Consider the following 22,702-nt stretch of genomic DNA (forward strand, 5'->3'; position numbering starts at 1 on the left):
TCTTAAAATTTAAGTGTAATGAGTTTTTTTTTATGGTAATTTTTAATAGCCGTCATAACTCCATTCATATTAATTAATATCTAATCAAGTCTTATTATTATGTACTTTTTTTTTAATATTTTTTTCATAAAATAGTATGTATAGAAATTAGACATTTTTTTTCTATGATAACACTTTTTTTTTTATCGGTGGTTACTGGTTACAGACATACCAAAGGACACAAACGAAATTTATACGTTAAAATTTTTAAATTTTACAAAACTAAGATATATAAATCTTTCCCTAAAAAATTTTAATGTAATAAATTTGTTACGTAGGTAACTTGAGATAGGTAGATTGAGTTTAAAGGATTGGCCCAAGCGTCAAAAGGAGGTAGTCTCCGACTTGATTCGCATCTGGGAGCCGCTATCCGATTTGTGTATGTAAAAGAATGGAGGGTGGTACCTGTAAAGACACTTCGATGCCTAAGTCAACAAGGGATTAAGTAGGTTTAGAGAGTATTGATGGAACTTAGAGGAACTTAGAGATACCTGAAAAGTGTTAGGATATATATAGTGGCGATTCAATAATCACTGTTGGAGTAGTTCCACTTTTCAAGGTGGATAACCATCACTTTATTTTAGAGTAGTTGAGATATGACTCCTGAAAATGGATTGAGAGATTTCAGGGACAGTTACTTATTTGAATAAGTGTTATCTGCCAAATATCCGTCGAACCCGACTTCTTTGGGAAGGAGTCCGTGTCGAATCTGACCTCTTCTGAGGAGGTCGGTGGGTAACGAAGGCCAATCTTTAAATTGGGCTTTTTGATTTATTTAGACTTAGGCCATAATATTGAGATAGAGTATGAACAAAATTTTTTTAAAAAGCAAAAATATCCTACATAAAATTTTTTAAAAAACTATTTGAATATACACTCTTACAAAATTCTAGGTTTGTGATGCTTTGATTATATTATAGGGAGTTCCAAAAATAGCTAATAGTGTTTAGTACTATAACACAAGTAAAAGGTTCATTTTAGAATGTCCCTTGAGATGAAACTACCAACAACATCCCAACATATTGTGGATATTGTTTGGTTTACGCTCTACACTTTAATTAATAATGTTAATGTGAAAGTCCCAAAAATGGAGGCTACTACACACCAAATGAATACTACTTGATGCGTACCACACCATAATCGGCATGGAGGTTCAGTGGCAGACTGACCTTAAAAATCGGAACCGAGCAGAACTGAACAAACAAACTTTATAAATTATCTCCGAAACAGAATACGCCACTCAATCACGTCTCTTCACAAGATATCCATAACGGCACTTGACCAGGAATATCGGAACTAACAGGAGCTCACCAGCAAACTCGAGAAGCCTATAAATCTTACCCCTTGATTCAGAAAGGGGCAGGTTCCACATTCACTTCTAGTTATTTACTCTTTATTCATTAATTATTCTCCCACTTACTTGAGCGTCGGAGTGCTTTGTGCAGGTGCTCCCGCTGCCGTGTTTCAGAAGGCCGAGGTTAAACTCACGTCGTTGCTCGAGGACAACATATAATCTAGCCACGCATCCAAGTGCTCGGCCGGAGATCATCAACCTCGGTCATCACAGACGGAACATTTGGCGCCCACCGTGGGGCCCGATAACACTAACCCCACGATTCCCTATTATATTTCTACCTCTTGAGTTTTTCTTCGCAGGATAGCACGGGTCCCAGTCATGGCTGACAATGGAGTTCCTCAATTCACACAGGCCGAACTCATGGCCCAAATGGCGGAACTTCAAGCGGAAGTCAAAAGACTAGCCGAACTATCAGCACGAAATAACGCCAACCAGATAGGCGAGGGAAGCTCCAAAAGATCTTCCCAGGGCGCGCCTGACCTGCTGATCGCTGACCCACCGAAAGAGAGACTGACCTTGGACAACCCTTTTTCCGAAGAAATCACAAATTTTCAAATGCCAAAACATTTCACACTCCCCTCCTCACTTGAGCCGTATAAGGGGATTGGTGACCCCCGGGCTCACATTAAGAAATTTCAATCTATGATGTTTTTTAACGGTCCTAACAATGAACCTGTGCTTTGCAGAGCATTCCCGACATATCTTGACGGAGCAGCTTTGCTTTGGTTCTCAAAACTACCTGCAGGTTCAATCTCATCATTTGAAGAACTGGCGAAGTCCTTCATTGATTACTTCGCCGCAGCGAGAATTTACGTCCACGGATCAGATTACCTCGGCACGATCCGCCAAGGTCCACAGGAGAGCCTAAAAGATTACCTGACCAGGTTTGCAGAGGCGACCATGGAAATACCCGACCTAGATCCGGCTGTCCATCTCCATGCGCTTAAGGCCGGCCTCCGACCTGGCAAATTCAGAGAAACAATCGCCATCACCAAACCGAAGACACTGGAGGAGTTCAGGGAAAGGGCAGCCGGACAAATGAAAATTGAAGAACTACGCGAGGCCAACAAAACGGAAAGGAAACCCATAAGGGAGGAGGAACGATCAATGAGATCGACCCACAACAAGGAGGTCGGCAAAACGTTCAAGCTCACTCCGAAGTTTGACAATTACACCAGATTCAACACAAGAAGGGAAAAGATAATCAAGGAAATACTCAATGCCAAGATTATAAAACCCCCAATAAGAGCAGGCAGTTACCAAGACCAGAGGTTCGTAGACAAAACCAAACATTGTGCTTTCCATCAAAAATACGGACACACCACCGACGAATGCATAATAGCCAAAGACCTTTTGGAAAGGCTTGCACGGCAAGGCCTATTGGACAAATACATTGAAGCGAGGAAGCATAAGGAAGACGACCGGGGCAGGGAGGAAAGGCAACCGACTTCAGTAAACAAGGAAAAGTGGCCGAACAACAACCTGCCCAAGGCAGTCATAAACTGCATCTCCGGGGGATTCGCTGGAGGCGGCGAAACAACATCGGCCAGGAAACGAAGTTACCGAGCCATGCTAGCCATAGAAGGAGCCTCACCTCCAAACAAGAGCGACGCACCAGATTTAGAGATCACCTTCAATAAAGCGGATATGTCCTCGGCCGCCCCACACCTGGACGACCCGGTCGTAATTTCTATCCAGACAGGCGACCTACTGGTAAGAAAGGTCCTTTTGGACCCAGGTAGCAGCGCAGACGTACTTTTTCATTCTACATTTTTAAAAATGAACTTATCTGAAAAACTCATACAACCCTCCTCCGGAGAACTGGTAGGATTCTCCGGAGAAAGGGTACCCATAAAAGGTTATATATGGCTTAAAACGACAATAGGTGAAAACGCGTCATTCCGAACACTTGATATACAATACCTGATTGTCGATTGCAATAGTCCTTATAACATTATCCTCGGGAGACCTGCTCTGAACATGTTCAGAGCAGTAATATCAACTTTCCACCTATGTGTTAAGTTTCAGGCACAGGACGGAAAAATAGCAACGATCCACTCAGACCGCCAACAAGCTCGGCAGTGTTATAACTCTTGCTTAAAAAGATCGGATAACAGCGGAAGACAACATGAGATCAAAGCAGTACAAACCAGAGAGGAAGTCCTTTCCCTAGCCGAACTCGACCCCAGAGGAGACACACAAGAGAGACCACAACCAACTGACGAACTCCAAAAAATTCAACTAACGTCCAAACCAGAGCAAGTAACATACATAGGTCAAGCACTACAAGGGCAAGAAAGGTCGGATCTCGTAAAGCTGCTAAGGGCCAACGCAGACTTATTCGCCTGGACCCCAGCAGATATGCCGGGCATAAGTCCGGAGATCATCTGTCACAAACTCGCCACCAATCCTTCGAGCCGACCCTTAGCCCAGAAGAAAAGAAACCTAGGAGCAGAGAAATCAAAGGCGGCCCTGGAAGAGACCAGTAAACTCCTACAAGCCGACTTCATCAGAGAAATCCGCTTCACCACATGGCTCTCGAATGTGGTAATGGTAAGAAAAAACTCAGGTAAATGGCGCATGTGCGTCGATTTTACAGATTTGAACAAAGCATGTCCTAAAGACGCCTACCCTTTACCATGCATTGATAAACTTGTAGACAACGCTTCAGGTTTCGAAAGCTTGAGCTTCATGGATGCATACTCGGGGTATAATCAAATACTAATGCATCCTGAAGATCAAAGCAAAACAGCATTCATTACCGAACATGGAAACTTTTGTTATCGTGTAATGCCATTTGGCTTGAAGAATGCAGGTGCGACCTATCAACGCTTGATGGACAAAGTCTTCCATCACCAAATAGGACGCAACATGGAGATATATGTGGACGACATGGTCGCGAAAACCAAGAGAGAAAAATCGCACTGTGAAGACCTCAAGGAAATATTTGGCCAACTACGAAATTACAATATGAGACTGAACCCCGAGAAATGCGCCTTCGGAGTAAAGGGGGGAAAGTTTCTCGGATTCATGCTCACATCCCGAGGAATCGAGGCGAACCCTGAAAAATGCTCAGCAATACTCAACATGGAAAGCCCTAAAACGATAAAAGAGGTACAGCAACTTGCAGGAAGGGTAGCTGCACTATCTCGATTCCTCCCCGCTGCATCAAGCCGAGCATATCACCTCTTCCAAACGATATCAAAGAACAAAAAATTTCATTGGACAGAGGAAGGCGAGAAAGCATTTTCCGAGCTCAAAGCGATCTTAGCAACACCACCCGTGCTACAAAGACCAGAAATCGGTGACCCTTTATATTTATACTTATCTGTTTCAAACTATGCTATAAGCTCGGCCCTTATTCTCGAAACAGGAAAAACGCAACAGCCAGTATACTTCGTCAGCAGAGTCATGCAACCAACCGAGCAACGATATCCGAAGATAGAACAACTCGCCCTTGCACTGATAACAACAGCAAGGAGACTCAGGCACTACTTCCAAAGCCACACAATAATAGTAAGGACGAATCATCCACTGAGACAAATATTAACAAAACCAGAACTGGCAGGACGGTTGACCAAATGGTCAATTGAACTCTCAGAGTTCGACATTCAGTTTCAAACAAGGCCGGCCCTCAAGGCACAAGTTCTCACCGACTTCATCACAGAGATGACCCCACACGATCACATTGAAACATGGGAATTGCACGTAGATGGGGCATCAAGTCGAGAAGGAAGCGGGGCCGGAATGATATTAAAGGAGGGAAATAAGGTGGTAGCCGAGCAAGCCCTCCAATTTCACTTCTCGGCAAGCAACAATCAGGCCGAATATGAAGCCCTCATAGCGGGATTAAAGCTCGCCCTAAGCCACAAAGCAACGAACTTAACGGCACATTGCGATTCCCTCCTGGTGGTCCAACAAATCCGAGGAGAATTCCAGGTAAAAGATCCCTTGCTAGAACAATACTGGCTCATAGCAAAGGATCTAATTTCAAATTTCAGTTCGTTCACCATATTACATGTGCATAGAGAGCAAAACGTCAGGGCAGATATACTATCTAAACTCGCCGCCACCAGAGCGGACACACAAACATCAACATTATCACAGCACACACTCACAAAACCGAGCATTGAATTATTATGTATTGAAAACATTAACCACCTCCACGATTGGAGGAAACCTTTTCTTGAATACATATGTACAGGTACATTACCCAGAGACGAGCTCCATCCTCAACAGTTCAAACGTAAGGCAAGCTTCTACACAAAAATATCAGGAGAACTATACAGACGAGGTTTCTCACAACCACTATTAAGATGCCTCGACCAAAACCAGGCCAAAGAAGTAATGAATGAAGTCCATGAAGGAGTATGTGGGAACCACATAGGAGGACGAGCTCTCGCCGCAAAAATAATCCGAACAGGATATTATTGGCCGACCATAAAGAGAGATTGCATAGCTAAGGTCAAAACATGCGACAAATGCCAGAAACATGAGGCGATCTCAACCAAGCCAGCCGAAGTACTGCACAGCATGGAGGTAAGCTGGCCTTTCTACAGATGGGGGCTTGACATCCTCGGCCCCTTCCCAACAGCACCAGGACAGGTAAAATTTCTTTTGGTATCCATAGACTACTTCTCAAAATGGATAGAAGCGCAACCTTTAGCAAAGATAACAGCTGAAAAGGTACGATCTTTTATTTGGAGAAATATAATATGCCGCTTTGGGATACCAAAAGAAATAATATCAGACAATGGTAGACAATTCACAGACAATAAGCTCGGTTTATTTCTAAAAAATTTCAATATTCAACATCGTTTTAGCTCGGTAGAACACCCACAAACTAATGGGCAAGCCGAAGCTGCTAACCGAGTTGTGTTGCAGGCAATAAAGAAGAAGCTCGACAACGCAAAGGGAGAATGGGCCGAGCTCATTCCCGAAGTACTGTGGAGTTACAACACCACAATACATAACACTACAGGCGAAACACCCTTCAAGTTGGTCTATGGCTCAGAAGCACTGATCCCCATTGAGGTCGGATTACCAACGTTAAGAGCCGAGTTGTACGACGAACAACAAAATCAAAGGGCCAGGAGCGCCGAGCTTGACCTAGCCGAAGAGGACAGGGAAATCGCCGCTATCAAACAAAGGGCCCAGAAAAGAATAATGGAAAGAAAATACAACAGGAAGGTGATTCCGAGGATATTCAACAAAGGTGACCTTGTGCTCAGGCGAACAGAGGAAGCCAGAAGACCTCCAGCTCATGGCAAACTCGCCGCAAATTGGGAAGGCCCCTTCCGTGTTACCCAAGTACTCGGCAAGGGGGCATATCAACTCCAAACATTACAAGGCAATGCCATCCCAGGAAACTGGAACATCTCATCACTCAAAATGTATATGTCATAGTTTGTACAAAATGCGAATGAAGGTACTCTTTTTCCCCCTTAGAGCTTTTTTCCCAACGAAAGGGTTTTGCCTAAGGAGGGTTTTAATGAGGCCGGACGCCCCCCGAATCCAAATAAAAGCGATAAATTCTTTTCAAATAAAGCCTGACAATGACAAAATATAACAAAGCAAAAACACTTACTATAAATATATTATATTATCAAACTGGCCTGAAACGTCGGCCAAATACCACCACCTAATAGTCAAACCGGCCTAACATCGGCCAAATACCATACAAAGTCCAAAAAATTAACAGTCTAGAGCTCAGACAGTCAAAACAAAAGCCACAAATACAAACAAACTAAGAAGGAGCATTCTCATCGTGCTCCTCCACAGTACCATCCACAACTAACTTTCCACCTACAACTATCTTTGTAATATCGAGCTTATCACAATCAAAATTAGGGGCTAACAAGGCAATCTGACTCACAGCACGATCAAAACCATAAGAGAACATCTCCATCCCAGCCTCCTCTAGCTCATGCACACGGGAAGTAAGCCGACCTTTGGCCACGTCGTGCTCCATAACTTCAGCTTGCAACAAACGGATTTGATCTCTTAAACGAACCACCTCATCCTCAGCTTCTTTCGCTTTAGCCACAGCACTGGTAGCAACATCTTCCTTTTCCTTTACAACCTTCTCCAAATCAGCAATCCGAGCTGTATATGACTTCTCCATGGAAGAGACCTTGTTCACAGCTTCTTGCTGATCAGCACCAACGCACTCAACAGTCCGACCAACGCAGAGTAAGCGAGAAGCAACCACCTACCGAGCACCCGTAGCATGAGAACAATACAAAAGGTTGAAAAAAACAAGAAACACAAAACAAAACATACCTGAACAAATTTACCGAGCGCTTCCATTCCAGCTCGGCGCGTCATAAGCATGTCCCCAGGATACTGCGAGGCCCTATCAGAAAGCTCCGCGAAATTAAACTGTTCGTTCCAAAGGGAGTGCGAGCTAGAACCAGCAATGAAGCCATGAAGCTTTTTCTGCCGATCAAAGGCAACTCCGCCACCACCTACAACCTCACGATCACCTTCGGAAATAACCTCTAAGGAAGTATCGTCTCTCTTCCTTTTAAATGAAGACGCAGGATGCGCAACAGACGAGAAAGCCTGCTCGCCCACATCCTTCCGATCACCAGCACTCCCAATCCCTTTCTCCTTTTTCTTACTCAAGAAAGATTGCAGCTTGTTCGGGTCCAACAAGGGAACTCGGCCACCTAAAAAAACCACCAAATGTCAGACAAACTCGGCAAATGTCCAATACTTAATAACAAAACACCAAAAAACATTACCTATGTAAGCCCTAAGACCCTCATTATCACCCAAATCATATAAACGCAAAATTTCAGGGATGGACAAGCATTCCCCAGCAGCAACACTCTCCACAATAAAGTTCATCACAAACTCCTCTTCCTCACTCCTCTCAGAAGCCTCGAGGATCTGAGTCGGTTCAGAACACCAGTAGAGAGGAAATTTCTCGCTCAACTCACCATCCAAATAGAAAGGGTACTCAGACTCGGCCGAGCGGACTTTCACAAAAAGAGATTTGAAGTTCTTGAAAGAGGACTTATAAAGAAGGAATACAGACCGACCCGGAAAGCTACTGAAACAAACCCACAACCCCTTACGAACCCCCTTTGCCTGAAAAAAGGAAAAGAATAAAGACAGCGAACAAGGGAAGGAGAGGAATTCCATCAGACATTGAAATGCGCGAAGGAACGCCCAAGAATTTGGGTGCAACTGTGACGGAGCACAGTTTAGCTGAGTAAGGACGTCACACTCAAAAGAAGAAAAGGGAAACTTCACTCCAAGTTCAACCATGCATGGAGTATACATATAAAAATACTCCCAGTCACCCCTCCTCTCACAAACCCTATCACTACTAGAACAGGGCTGAAACTCGACAACGACGCCAGAACCCCCCCTCACGAAATCTATGCCCCTCAAATCAGAAAGGGATTCAACGCTGATGAAGGAAGATGAACGTGTCTTCACATCATCTTGGACCCAGTGATATGGGTCGTCTTCCCTATCCTCAATAGCCTTCAATTTTTCTTTCAATTTCTCTCCCGCCATGACAGAGTATGCAGAAACGAACAGTCAAAGAAGAGTCAGAAAACGTTTACCTTTCGAAGACATAGCGCAGACTTGAAGACTAGGAGCAACACAGCGTAATTTCCAAAACAATGAAAATAACTATTATTGCAAGCCCACTAACAAAGTGGGTAAATTAATTCATGCCCACTAACAAACGTGGAAACCGAAACGGCAATAATGGACAATAAAAGATGACACGATTCGCGAAGAGACAAGTTAAACCCTTTTCAAATTTTCTCAAAACAAAACCTAGCCACGTATGAAAAACAAAAAGCTCGCCTACCGACCTATACGGAACGCTAGCCGACCTGGGGGGCTATGATGCGTACCACACCATAATCGGCATGGAGGTTCAGTGGCAGACTGACCTTAAAAATCGGAACCGAGCAGAACTGAACAAACAAACTTTATAAATTATCTCCGAAACAGAATACGCCACTCAATCACGTCTCTTCACAAGATATCCATAACGGCACTTGACCAGGAATATCGGAACTAACAGGAGCTCACCAGCAAACTCGAGGAGCCTATAAATCTTACCCCTTGATTCAGAAAGGGGCAGGTTCCACATTCACTTCTAGTTATTTACTCTTTATTCATTAATTATTCTCCCACTTACTTGAGCGTCGGAGTGCTTTGTGCAGGTGCTCCCGCTGCCGTGTTTCAGAAGGCCGAGGTTAAACTCACGTCGTTGCTCGAGGACAACATATAATCTAGCCACGCATCCAAGTACTCGGCCGGAGATCATCAACCTCGGTCATCACAGACGGAACACTACTGAAACGTGAAAACTCACCACCGTGTAGCCACACCATAAATAAAAACATATATATACTTTAATTAATGTAATATATATAATCATTTTGAAAGGTTAAATAAGATTTCTTTTCCTATAAAAAACCTACGAATTTTATTAATTTGTTTTTTTTTTGTAATATAAATAAATAAATAATTGTATGAGTTAGAAAGAAAAAAATAAATGAAATTAATCCCTACTATTATAACACATACAAATTAACTTCACAATTATTATTCGTAAACTAGTTTAATTTCACTTACATTTGAACATTTTTAGACAATAAAAAAAGAATATTTTCTTTTAAACAAAAAACAAAAAAGTCATAATTCAAATTTCAAAGTCATTCCATTGTTGTCAATACCATAAGAACCAAGAGAACGATAGTAAACTAAAAAAACAAAAAAGTTCAATCAATATTTCGGCCTCTCATTAAAAGAAAGGATGAATACCTATTTCGATTTTTAATAAATTTTTTTTTAAAAGATTACGAGTCCTTCATTTAAAAATAATATTTTCTTTAATTTTTAATTTTTTATTTTGTGAAACTGATTAATTTTTCTATTAATAATTTTTTTAAATTAATAAAGTATACTTACAAATTAATCTCTAATAAATTTTGTTATTAAATAATTAGATTCCAAAAAAATCACACAAATTAATTCTCTTTTAAAATTATAAAAAAATTAATCTGTCTAATAAAATTAATTTTTAAAAAACTAAAAAAAAAAAACAAAAATGATTAAAAAACCAATAAATGTGATCGAAAATTTGTTGATGATCAACTTGCTGATTACTCCAAAAAAAAAAAAAAAAACTTTGAATTGGTAAACTCCCAGGAGTCCTGGTGGAAAATTCAGTCCAAAGAGGGACCCATCAGCAAAAAAATTCCACACGCTTTTAGCACCTTATAATGTTTATAAACAACCATTAAACAAACACATTAAAAAAATAAAAAAACACCATTCTCTTCTTCTTCTTCTTCTTCAATGGCTTCACAAAATCCTATCTTCTTCTTGCTCTTACTCTTGTTATTCTTCTTCTTCTCCTCTTCAATCATCAAAGCCAAGCTTGATCTCCACCCTTCAGACCTCACCGCCTTTAAAACCCTCCAAAGAGACCTTGGTCTCAATGCACTTTTAGTCAACGGTCAACGCTTCCACCCATGCACCATCGATGGTGTGTTCTGCGAGAGAAGGCTCTCCACCAACGACACCGCCACAGCCACCTACGTCCTCCGCATCACGCGCCTTCTTTTCACCTCCAAGAATCTCAATGGAACCCTCTCTTCCGCCATTGGACACCTCACTGAGCTTAAAGAACTCTCTTTATCTGATAACCACCTCGTTGACCGCATCCCAAACTCCATAGTCAACCTCAAGAAGCTCGAAATCCTCGACCTCCGTGGCAACGGCTTCTCCGGCGAAGTCCCGCCTCGCCTTTCTTCGCTCGCAAGGCTCCGAGTCCTCGATGTCTCCTCCAACAAACTCTCCGGCAACCTCAACTTCCTCAAGTATTTTCCGAACTTGGAAAAGCTTAACGTCGCCGACAACCTCTTCGTTGGTCGTGTCCCGGTTTCCGTTCGCTCGTTTCGGAACCTCAGACACTTCAACTTCTCCGGCAACAGTTTCCTCGAAGGCTCGACGCCGATTGTCCCACGACGCTTCATCTTCGCCGAGGACGACGGAGAGAGCAACGACGGCATAACCGCTCTCGCGCCATCTCCGAGATCAAACAAAAGGAGGAGGAGGAGCTACTTTCCCAGCGCTTCTTCTCCGGCTCCCGGACCGGCACCCAACCACCATCACCACCACAATCACAGGAGAAAGATTCTCGGATGGATACTCGGTTTTCTTGCCGGAGCATTTGCCGGAATAATATCCGGTTTCATATTCTCATTGCTTTTCAAACTGACAAAGGCGTTACTGAAAAGAGGAGGCAAACGCGCCGGCGGCCCTGATATCTTCAGTCCTCTGATCAAGAAAGCCGAAGATTTGGCATTCTTGGAGAAAGAAGATGGTTTGGCGAACTTGGAACTCATCGGAAAAGGTGGCTCCGGCGAGGTTTACAAGGCGGAGTTGCCAGAAAGCGACGGAAAAATGATTGCCATAAAAAAAATCATCCAACCACCGAAGGATGCAACTGAAATGGAAGAAGAAGAAAGCAGAGACTTACACAAAAAAATGAGACAAATCCGATCAGAGATCAACACAGTCGGCCATATCAGACACCGGAATCTGTTACCCCTTCTTGCTCATGTTTCCCGCCCTGATTGCCACCTCTTGGTTTACGAATACATGAAGAATGGAAGCTTACAAGATTTGTTAAACAAAATTCAAGATGGAAATCAGGAACTGGATTGGTTATCAAGGCACAAGATCGCCATTGGAGTTGCTTCTGGACTTGAGTACCTTCACATGAGTCATAGTCCAAGAATCATTCACAGAGATCTCAAACCAGGAAACATTCTTCTTGATGATGATATGGAAGCTAGGATCTCCGATTTCGGTCTTGCAAAAGCAATGCCTGATGCTCAAACTCACATTACTACTTCCAAAGTTGCTGGTACAGTTGGTTATATTGCACCAGAGTATCACCAGATTCTTAAATTCACTGATAAGTGTGACATTTTCAGCTTTGGGGTGGTGCTTGGAGTTTTAGTGACGGGAAAACTTCCCTCTGATGACTTCTTCCAACACACGGATGAGATGAGTATAGTGAAATGGATGAGGAAGGTTATCATCTCGGAGACTCCAAAGGAAGCCATTGATGAGAAGCTTCGTGGGAATGGTTTTGAGGAGCAAATGCTTCTTGTTCTTAAGATTGCATGCTTTTGCACTATGGATGATCCTAAGGAGAGACCTAATAGCAAGGAAGTTAGGTGTATGTTAACTCAAATCAAGCATGATGACATGAATCTCTCTTAAATAAAGTGAAAAAAAAGAAACAAAGGAGTAGATTCTCTCTATTTCTAATGTATTATATAATATGTTTGGGTAAAATTGTATTTTCCTAGCTAGGAAGTGTAATGAACAAATATAATGATAGTGTTTTCTTTATAACATAATGTTAATAAATTAGCATTGTGATTGTGATCCTAATTGTTTAATGAGATATATATTATGGAATAAGCAAGGTTGTGAGAACCAGACCGGTGATTAAATCGGTTAAATGATTAGTTTAATGATTTAATTGGAGTTGAATTGTGATTGATCTGGTTTAAATAAATATAGAATAAAATTATAAAAAAATTAATATATGATTTTAAATATTTAAATTTAATAATTTTTATATTAATAAAATTTAAAATTTGATAATTTCGCATAATAAATTATTCATAATTTATTATTAAAAGTTCATAAACAATTTTAAATATTAAAATTTATAGTTAAAGGAAATCAAAATGCACATAAATGACAAACACAAAATATTCTACCACAAAAAAATAACATTGAACAAATAAGTTTTCAACTAAACAAAGACACTACACATCAGAAATCATAATCATCATTAAGTACAAGTAATCCAAAACCACCATCTTTAGAAGAACCACAAAAAAAAGTGTTTGAGAATTCAATTACAATATCAAGCATATTCACTTTAACTTCCATGTCTCCTCCATCTAATAAAATAGAAAAAAATTCAATAAGAAATCAAAATTAACAACATTTATTTTTATGGAATGAAACAGAGTTTGCTATGTCACTCACCATCAGAATACGAAGGCATAGCATTATCAGTGTATATTAAACTTTCAATGCCTTAAACATCTCCATTAGTAAATTCAGGATCATCCTCATCTGCCATTATCTAAAAATCTACCGTGTTAATGCTTTAAATGTCAATTGGATCATAATTCATCTTCTTTTGATGCAACTTAGATTGAAGGCGTAGGTTATAAGTCACATAAATAATGTCACTTAGTCTTTGATACTCTAACCAGTTCCTCTTTCTTGAATGGATTTGTTCAAAAAAGCTTCCGTTCCTTTCACCTCCAGACGAAGAAGATGTTTGATGAAAAAGACAAATTACCATTTTTTTTGTAAATTAGGAGTTCTTCCACCATGTAACCTCCACCATTCACCTAAATATATATAAAAAATAAAAATCAAATACTGTTTAATATTTATTACTCAACATATTAAACTTTCAAACTAAATTGAACTTAGAAATAAAATAACTTACCAGGTTCAAGTTTCGTTGCCACTCTCTTGGCACTTTTTCTCCCAAAACTTTTTTTATAATTTTGATTCAATTATTTTTCTTGCATTGCGGCAACTGAGTCATCGCAAAGGGTTTCAACATCAAGCAAATCAAGTAAAGATCTCAAAATATTTGCCTTCTTAACCAAATCCTCACTATAGAAAAAAGCTTTATTTAAAAAGTACGCCGCCGCATAGAGATCGCGCTTTAAATGCTTATCCCACCGCATTTTCAAGATACTTGTGTATGACATATAAGTAGCTTTTCGATTTCTAAACATTGTCTTGATAGTATTTTTGGCTCTTTGCATGCTTTCATACATGTATCCCAAAGAGAGTTTTTCATCAGCATCAACAATCCTCAACAAATTAACAAGAGGACCAACAATTTTCACAGTGATAACACAATCTTGCCAAAATTTACTATCCAAGACAATTGAACTAACAATCTTCCTATTAACACTTTTGGCTAATTTATGAGAAGTGAAATATGTGTCCATCATCAATACTTGCAAATCTTTCTTGTGATCATATATACTTTTCAAAATAATGAAAATAGTGGCAAAACGTGTGACTCCTGGTCGAACAATTTCTTTCCAAATTTTTCTTTTTCTAAGCCAGGACAAGAAGATCATATGATTGTAAATAAACACAGTCACTTTTGAAATACGAAAAGCAAGGTCAGCTATGTGAAATCAGGTCCAATTGCAGCAATACCATCCAATGCAGGTTAAAAGTAAGGTGATTGAATTGCATTAAAAAGAATACGTGTATCAACGATCTATTTAGCAAGTTCCGACTTAGCCTTGTGCACAATTATTTTACTGGCCAAAACACTTTTTAAAGTCGGTTGAGACTCTGGAGTAGTCATTTCTTTGAAATAATTTTTTGGGTAACAATAATAGCTTTTCTCTCTTTTTTTTTTTTTTTGTCTCCTGTTATTGTAGAAACAACAGGTTGTACAGGGTTAGGCGATTCAGACTCTTGTGCTTGTATTTTCACATCATAAGACTCCTCCTCAAATTTTTTTCCATCTTATTTTTTATTTTCCATCAGAAGCCTTTTGAATTGAAGTTCAACCTCTTCAGTGACTTTGTTACATACTTTAATTTGTCCAGAAATTTTTGCAAGGTAATATTTCATTCTATATATACCCCCTCCATTATAAGTATTCAAACAAAAGATATATGTATATGCTCTTTGTGATTTTTGTCATACTTCACAGTAAAATATTTATAAGTCGGGTAAGATTTTTTTCGAGAGGAAGCTGTTTGAGATTCTTGGATGGCATTAACTTGTGGTTGTTGATCACTTTGTGGTTGTTCCATCTAAGTTATATACAATATACAAATTACAAATTACATACAGCAAAATAAAAACTCAGTCATTATAGTAATTATAACAAAATTTAGAATGACAAAAATTCAGAATCTAAAATTATATCAATTCATATAACATTTAAAATTCAGAATTATATTCATCAAAATTCAATATAGCATTCAAAATTCAGAATCCAAATTTGTATCAATTCTATATAGCATTCAAAATTCAGAATCTAAAATTACAGAATGATTAATTCATATAATTAACAAAATAAAAAAAACTGAAAAGCAAAAAAAATCTACATCAAGCCATCAATTCATACCATTAACAAAATAAAAAAAAATAACTGAATTCAAATCAGTAAACTAAATTCCTCACTGCAGCAACCAGCAATTTATATAGTTATTTAATAAGATAAAAAAATTAATTGAAAAACACGAACTCACTGCAATGGAGAGCAGAGAAGGCCTAGAGTTCACGGCAACAGAATAGATGTCCGACGATAACGCTAACAAAATCTTCAAACCGCGATCCCGACGATTAGGACGACCAGACAACGCCGACGCCAAAAGCTTCATAGTTCAGACGACCAGACGACGACGTCGCTGACAGCATCTTTGATCCGCGACGGTGAGTTCCTTCTGCCCGCTAACAGCAGCTTCGATCTGGCATCGATTGTGGTAAGGACGATGGAGTTCGTTGGAGGAAGACTAGAAGACGAAATTAGGGTTGAGGATGTGTGGTGAGTGGCTCTTCGAAAATGGGTCAGATGGGTCAGCTATGTGGGTGGTAATCAGTAAGGATTTTTTTCGACATCAAAACAACGCCATTTTGGTGGATATTGAAAAACCGAAACTCTAAAAAACCTGGCTGGTTTCACCGGTTTGCCGGTTAACTACCAGTTCGAACGATTTTTCACCGATTTTTTGCAGAATAGTTTTGGAGTCAATCAAATCGGCCAGATGACTGGTTCCTGGTTAATCCGATCAAACTAGCCAGTTCAATCGAATAAGGTTCACGGTTAACTATTTGTCTATTGAATGGTGAACTTTAATGAGTTAGAAATTCGTTGGATCCGACTTATAAATATTTGTAAGTATGAATTCTTTAAAAATAAGGTTAACTACTAATTTAGTATTCGAAAGATTCAGTCGCTGATAAAATGATTCTTGAAAAATAATATCAACAAAATAGTTTCTGAATGATTTAAAAATACGACAAAAAAAACCAATAAATATTAGAGTAAAGTATCGTTTTTATCCCCAACATTTGGGGTAACTTCTAAAGTTGTCCCTAACACTTCACCAGAATGAATCATAGAAGTTTAGTAGGTAAAACTATGTGCTTGATTTTTACTACATACTATTTGAAAAGTCATCCTAATTTTGATGCATCCTTTTTGAAATTTGGTTTAACTTTAGTGTGAAATTGGTAGTTATGTGTTCACCAATTGATTGATAAAAGGATGAGTGAAAAAGAGTAAGTTTCATTTCGACATTTTCATTCCAATATTGGTTTGATGGGGACGAAGAGGTCGCTAACGGAGAAGAGGAAGAGGCAAATTGCATGGAGAGAGGGGCGAAAATGGGTAGACGATGTTGATGGAGATGGAGATTACGGAAGTACGATTGTAGGGCATATATATGATGGGAGGATGAATTTTTTTTAGATGTAATTATCAATTTATAAAGGGTAAATTGTCCAAAATTATTTTTAAGAAAGGATGATTTTGAAAATAAATTTTAACGTTAAGGACAATTTTAGGTGAAAAAAACGTTAGGGACGATTTTAATTTTGATCCCAAATTTTAGAAACTAAAACAATACTTATTTCTAAATTTTACAATGATATATTTAATGGTGTTCGTATAATGTTCTAGAGTGTTTGAGATTGCTCTAGATGTTTTTAGAATATTCTCGAAGAGTATAAAAATTATGAATATGTATTGAAACATGAAGAGTAGTTTAGAATAATCTAAAAGAGTTTAAAAAAATGTGATAGGTTACATATATTTTTTTTTTATTAAAGATAGGGAGACTCGAATTCATGACCTCTTAGATGAATATAAAGAGATTATGCCATTTTATACGAACTATTAATTGAATTAAATCTTAACTATCTATTTAGGAAGTAAATAGTTATAGAAGTGAGAGTTTGAGTAGTATATATCTCTAAATTATTTTATAATAAAATATTTTTTTATTAAAATTTTATTATATATATATATATATATATATAACTTTCTTACTAAATATTGAAGGTTAATATTAAATTAACTTAGTTTTAGTTTAAGAGATTAAATAAGTTTTAAATTTCAACACGGTAAACACCATGATACTTTGCTCACTTTCGATTGTTGAAACAGAAAAACAATGCTACAGAAATTAATCAAATTATAGCTCGGAAAAAAGATATTATTGAAAAAAGAATTTTATTTGAGCTATTCACACAATTCATGAAATCACAATTTACACTACTTAGCATTATTGAAAATGATAATTAATAAAATTATGAAAGAATAAAAAAAAAATAAAAAAATTATTATATATTATTATTGTATGGGAGAATAATGCTATTTATTTATATTAATTACTAAACTGATTTTAAATTTTAAAATAAGATAAAATAACCAAAATTTTTAAATGATTTTGTTAGAAAAAAAAAACATAACTAATTTAAAAAAATATAAGCATAACAAATTTGTTTTTTTAAATAAAAAAGATAAGATAACAAATAAAATAAAATAATAATTTAATAATAATGTAATAATATCAATAGTTTTTTTCTTTTATTTATTCATTTGGTCTGGATTGTCTTTTACTTTTGGTGAGTGGTGACGAATAAGATCAATTTAAGAAATGGATCTAACAGAGATATCTGGGTCTGAGCCCAAAAACTATATAGTTTAGTCCAACTTGAAGGGTTGGGCTTGCATTTTATTGTACATATTTGTAAACTGAAATTATAGTTTAATAATTACATCACCATAACTACTATACCAAACTTTAGTAACAAAGTGAGTGAACCAATTTGGGTTGATCGAGTGGTCAGTTCGCTCGTTTGCTCAAATATCAGAAATATAAATTTCGCTTTGAGCATACAGCAATTCATTGACCAGTGATAAAAAAATAAGGGTTAGCTAACATAATGAATTGATAAAAACGTGTATTAAAAAAAAGTGCATCTTAGTTATTTAACAATATTCTTTGGTAAAATAATATAGAGCAATTAACCTATCATCTTTTACCAGGCAACTCATATTTTATCTACTACTATTAAATAAATAAAATAAAATCCCCATTGGGTTTATACCCTACCATCTTATTAAAAAGAATGCAATTGATACGATATCTCATGTCATTTTAAAACAAAAATAATACTTATTCCCAAAATTTTGGGTTCAAATTAAAGCTATAAACACTACTACTCTATTTTAATCATTCATCCGGGAAAAGATTAATAAATTTATGTTCCCTAAAATAATACATTATGATTAAATGGATAGGGCATTAGTGTTTATAACTTCAACAAATTAATTTTGGGTCGGAAGTAACATTCATTATTATTTATTGTTTGCACATGAAAACCATTTTTCTCTTTCTCCTTTTATTTGCTCCTCTCAAAAGGAGTTACCACTTGATTACCAAAACCAAAGAAACTCTATAAACATGCATTGCATCACACGTAAGAAGAAACTCACGAACTTGCCATAAATTAGGAGAAGTTACCAATTCTAGGACACTCACTAAAATGAGATCTTGTTTCACTTCCAAAAAACAAATTAATAGTGGGCAAAAAAATAAAAATAAAAATTATGAGATCTTGTTTCAATTTTTTTTAGAAAAATTAAATCCCACAAACTATCATAAGCACACTTGTTTGATGTACCAACAAAAATGTCATTTTCTTTTCCTAGTTCTCAAACAAGAACATCTTGGTCAATGTTTTCGTCATCATGGACAATTGTAACTTTCGTTCTAGTCATGTCCATGATGACGACGACATGTATCTCCGCTGAAACGAGAGAGACTAGTTTTATTGAGCATTGTATAAGGACGAAAATTATTTCTCCACCTCCGGTGGCCAAAAGATACCAAAAAATGGTAGATTTTGGTCGTATTGTTTGCCGAGATCAGTTTCGAATAGTATGGTTTTCGATACGATCGACCGGAAAATTGCCCAGACATTATTTGGAGGCACTTTGTAATATCTATAATGATGATCAAAAAAAGGTTAATGGTTATGTCAAAGATAATTTTGTTGGTTCTGATCCGCAAAATCTCATAGGAGGTGAAACTTGTGCTACCATTAGAGAAAATAAGAAGAAATTATTGAAGGCTCCACCACCAAGCTTGAAGAAATTATAGAGTATCAACAAGGTATAAAGAAGATATAGATTTATAGATAATGATACTGGGGAAATTAAAACATATGAATAAATTAAGTCCCATTTTTTTATCTATATATGTTGATCTTTCAATATTGACCCTTCAATTCAGATTTGACATTGAATAAAACAATGGTGATATAGTTAATATATAAATCTATGTTGTCATGGTTTTATTTAATTTCCAAGTTATGAAGAATATATGCACTTAAGCTGGTGAGAAAAATAGAGTTAATTAGTAGATAGTAAATAATAATAATATATATTTGTCTTTTAAATTTTTAATTGGTTCATGGAAATTAAGCAGTGATCAACCACAGTACCACACCCTAATTGTTTTGATGACAATAAATTCATTTAAGTTTGTTTTCCCATAAAATTTCTCTACATTGTTATTACTTTCCCATAAAAAAAAAAAGATTAGTTAGATTAGATAAGATAAATCTAATCTAATCTAAACCAAATCAAATCAAACTTAACGATATTATTGTATATAAATAACATCAATTGTCACTAAATCACACATACTTAGTTGATTGTTTCTCATATCAAATATTCTTGTTTAAGAACACTTTTAGCTTCTTCAAGTCTTCAACAATGTCTTCATCAAAGTTCATCATCATTCTTCTCATGCTAATTATGTCCATGATGATGATGCCACGTGTCCCTACCATGACCGCTGCCGCCACCCACCCAATAGAACACTGTTTATTACGAAAAGCAATAAACCCTCCTTCACCGCCACCTCCAACCGCCACTAAAAGCGAACTTAAGCTCTTGGATTTTTCTAGGGTTCTTTGCCGTGACTCGTTCCGTCGTGTCTCGCACTACGTTAAAATCATGGAAAAGTTGCCCTTACAATACATGGAGGCTCTTTGTAACATCTATGATGATGATCAAGAAAAGGTTGAGAGTTTTGTTAATGGTGCATTCTTCAATTATAATACACAAGAACTCATGAATGGTGAAACATGTTCAACGGTGAAAGAGAAGATGCTACGTTTTGCTCCACCTATTTGGGAAGATAATAACGAAGAAAAAGAAGATCCAATCTTGTACAGGTTATTATGATCCAATGATCGATAATATTAAATAAAGTAAATGCTGACATTTTTTATGACAAAATATTTTCGTATTACGGTATATGAAGACAAATAAAAGCAATAATATTATTCAATGAATTGAACTAGCCTTCAATGGTACTTATAGTTATTCAGATTTGACCAATTCATTTTTCTTTTATTTTTTTAGGTCTATTATTATACTCTTTTTTATTTTTAATTTTGTCGTCTTCTTTTTTTTTCCACAATATATGTAGTATATATAGAACACATTACTATTATTATTATTATTATTATTTCTTTTGCTTCTTCAATTTTTTCCATAATCAACGAAACTCAAATTTTTAAGCCATTATTATCGTCTCCAAAAATATATAAGAGTACACAAAAGTACACAGATAACGAGTATGACTTTTTTTAATATTGTTGGCGACAATGACAACCATTTTTATCGTCTCAAAAAATACACAAATATACAGGAATAAACCATATTTATTAATAAGATTTTTTTCATTATAAATTAAAAAACTCATTATTTTTCCAATGAAAGTATGAATTATTTTTATGTACTCTTATATATTCTTATGTATTTTGGAAACAATAATAATGATTGTCATTGTCTATTGTAAAGTTTAAAAAATTTGAGTCAGTCAACTATTTTTTTAAATATTTGGAGTGAAGTTTGCAGTAAATTTGTCCTAAATCTAAAAAAAAGAATTATTTGAGAAATTAAAATTAAAAAAAAATTGTAAAATACCAACTAAATAGAAGCTAATGGTTTTTTTGGTCAAAGATCTAAACCAAAATCTGGTCGAAACCTAATACAAAAACTCAAAGCCCCCAACCCAATCCAGAAATCAAACATACGTTTCCCTCTTCATTTTTCCACAAAGCTAGACTCTTTATCTTCCATTACAGCAAGTTTTCCTCAGCAAGCCAAGCAGATGAACGGCCGCATCTTGACGCGAAAGAATTCCAAATCAGTGGATATATCTTCGACGCTCAAAGTTCCAAAATCAATGGACACAGTTATCGAAACGTCGGCTGTATCTTCGTCTTCGTCGGCAGCATCTTCATCTCCATCAACAAACATCCTCATTCCTCATCGTCTTCATCCCGCCGAAACTTTGGTGGTCTTTGGAGTTTCAAATCTTTCGTTTCTTTAAAGCTGTCCCTAATTGCCTTGAGGTCCTCGTTCGTCCATCGCCATGACCGCACATTCCTCGGTTTCATTTTCAACCCAAACTTATGAGTCTGGTTGACGCCAAAACCTGGGTCATCCTCTTTTGGGACCGAGGAGGCTAATGGTTAAAGCAACTCAAACTAAGAGAAAATTTGTTGTGTAGAATTAAGTGAAAATGAAGGATATTTAGTTTGCAGGTATACATGGCCCAGGTTGCTGAGGCCCAACTTGAGAGAGTGGACGATCCTTATTCATTCATCAAAAAAGTTGCAGTTTTGGCCAATAAATAGTGCTAGAAAAAAAAAAAAACTAGATGGTGTCCAGTGTAGGATCTCACTTTTCATTGCTCTCTCTCTTCTATTTAATTTTAGTCCCACTTATAAAATTAAAAGTGAGAGATCACACTAGTGTTAAAAAAAAATGGAAAAGATCCATTTCCCACCTGCACAAAAACTGTTTAAATACAAAGAAAATTTAGGTTAGTAGAATGGTTAGTTACTTAATTCATTTGTTTTTTTAAATAAGTGTTAGCAGTTTAAATCTTATTTTTTTTATATAATAACTCATTAATCAGTGGTAGACTTTTAAATAAAACTCAAATTTTTAATGGATTAATCATTAATTTGTCGAATTAAAAAATATCATAAATAACAAAAAAAAATTGTAAGAAGAGTCAACTTCATGACGGTCTTTTGTTGAGCAATTTTCTTAAAATTAGTTAGGTGAAAGTTGAAACTATGGAAAATTTATTTGGCATAACTCCAGAATTAATTTTATTTATTATAGCACTTTTAATTTTTTAA

General features: G+C 36.9%; 3 protein-coding genes across 3 annotated transcripts; 2 read left to right on the forward strand and 1 right to left on the reverse strand.

Annotated features, from left to right (window-relative positions):
* Positions 1-1,714: 1,714 nt before the first annotated feature.
* On the forward strand, positions 1,715-6,802 carry LOC112736141 (uncharacterized). Its single transcript, XM_072213353.1, has 3 exons — positions 1,715-3,881; positions 3,996-5,935; positions 6,281-6,802. The coding sequence occupies exons 1-3, from the start codon at positions 1,715-1,717 to the stop codon at positions 6,800-6,802; spliced, it is 4,629 nt and encodes a 1,542-aa protein (XP_072069454.1).
* LOC112736331 (uncharacterized) lies at positions 6,699-8,071 on the reverse strand. Its single transcript, XM_025785729.3, has 2 exons — positions 7,679-8,071; positions 6,699-7,607 (listed from the first exon to the last, which is right to left on the reverse strand). Exons 1-2 carry the CDS (start codon positions 7,727-7,729, stop codon positions 7,143-7,145), a joined length of 516 nt encoding a protein of 171 aa, XP_025641514.1. The 5' UTR covers positions 7,730-8,071; the 3' UTR covers positions 6,699-7,142.
* A 1,973-nt stretch (positions 8,072-10,044) lies between these two features.
* On the forward strand, positions 10,045-12,844 carry LOC112736332 (leucine-rich repeat receptor-like serine/threonine/tyrosine-protein kinase SOBIR1). Its single transcript, XM_025785730.3, has one exon. The coding sequence runs from the start codon at positions 10,733-10,735 to the stop codon at positions 12,668-12,670; it is 1,938 nt and encodes a 645-aa protein (XP_025641515.1). The 5' UTR covers positions 10,045-10,732; the 3' UTR covers positions 12,671-12,844.
* The last annotated feature ends 9,858 nt before the right edge of the window (positions 12,845-22,702 follow it).

The sequence above is a fragment of the Arachis hypogaea genome, chromosome 13 (assembly GCF_003086295.3).
Source record: "Arachis hypogaea cultivar Tifrunner chromosome 13, arahy.Tifrunner.gnm2.J5K5, whole genome shotgun sequence".
NCBI lineage: Eukaryota > Viridiplantae > Streptophyta > Magnoliopsida > Fabales > Fabaceae > Arachis > Arachis hypogaea.

Bases quoted from the DNA above. Each gene is read 5' to 3' on its own strand.
- LOC112736332 (XM_025785730.3), top strand. From the start codon at position 10,733: ATGGCTTCACAAAATCCTATCTTCTTCTTGCTCTTACTCTTGTTATTC.
- LOC112736331 (XM_025785729.3), bottom strand. From the start codon at position 7,729: ATGCTTATGACGCGCCGAGCTGGAATGGAAGCGCTCGGTAAATTTGTT. The intron at 7,608-7,678 runs GTATGTTTTGTT...GGTGCTCGGTAG, and splicing joins CGCTCGGTAAATTTGTTCAG to GTGGTTGCTTCTCGCTTACT.
- LOC112736141 (XM_072213353.1), top strand. From the start codon at position 1,715: ATGGCTGACAATGGAGTTCCTCAATTCACACAGGCCGAACTCATGGCC. The intron at 3,882-3,995 runs GTAAACTCCTAC...TCGATTTTACAG, and splicing joins GGCGGCCCTGGAAGAGACCA to ATTTGAACAAAGCATGTCCT. The intron at 5,936-6,280 runs GTAAGCTGGCCT...GTTGTGTTGCAG, and splicing joins AAGTACTGCACAGCATGGAG to GCAATAAAGAAGAAGCTCGA.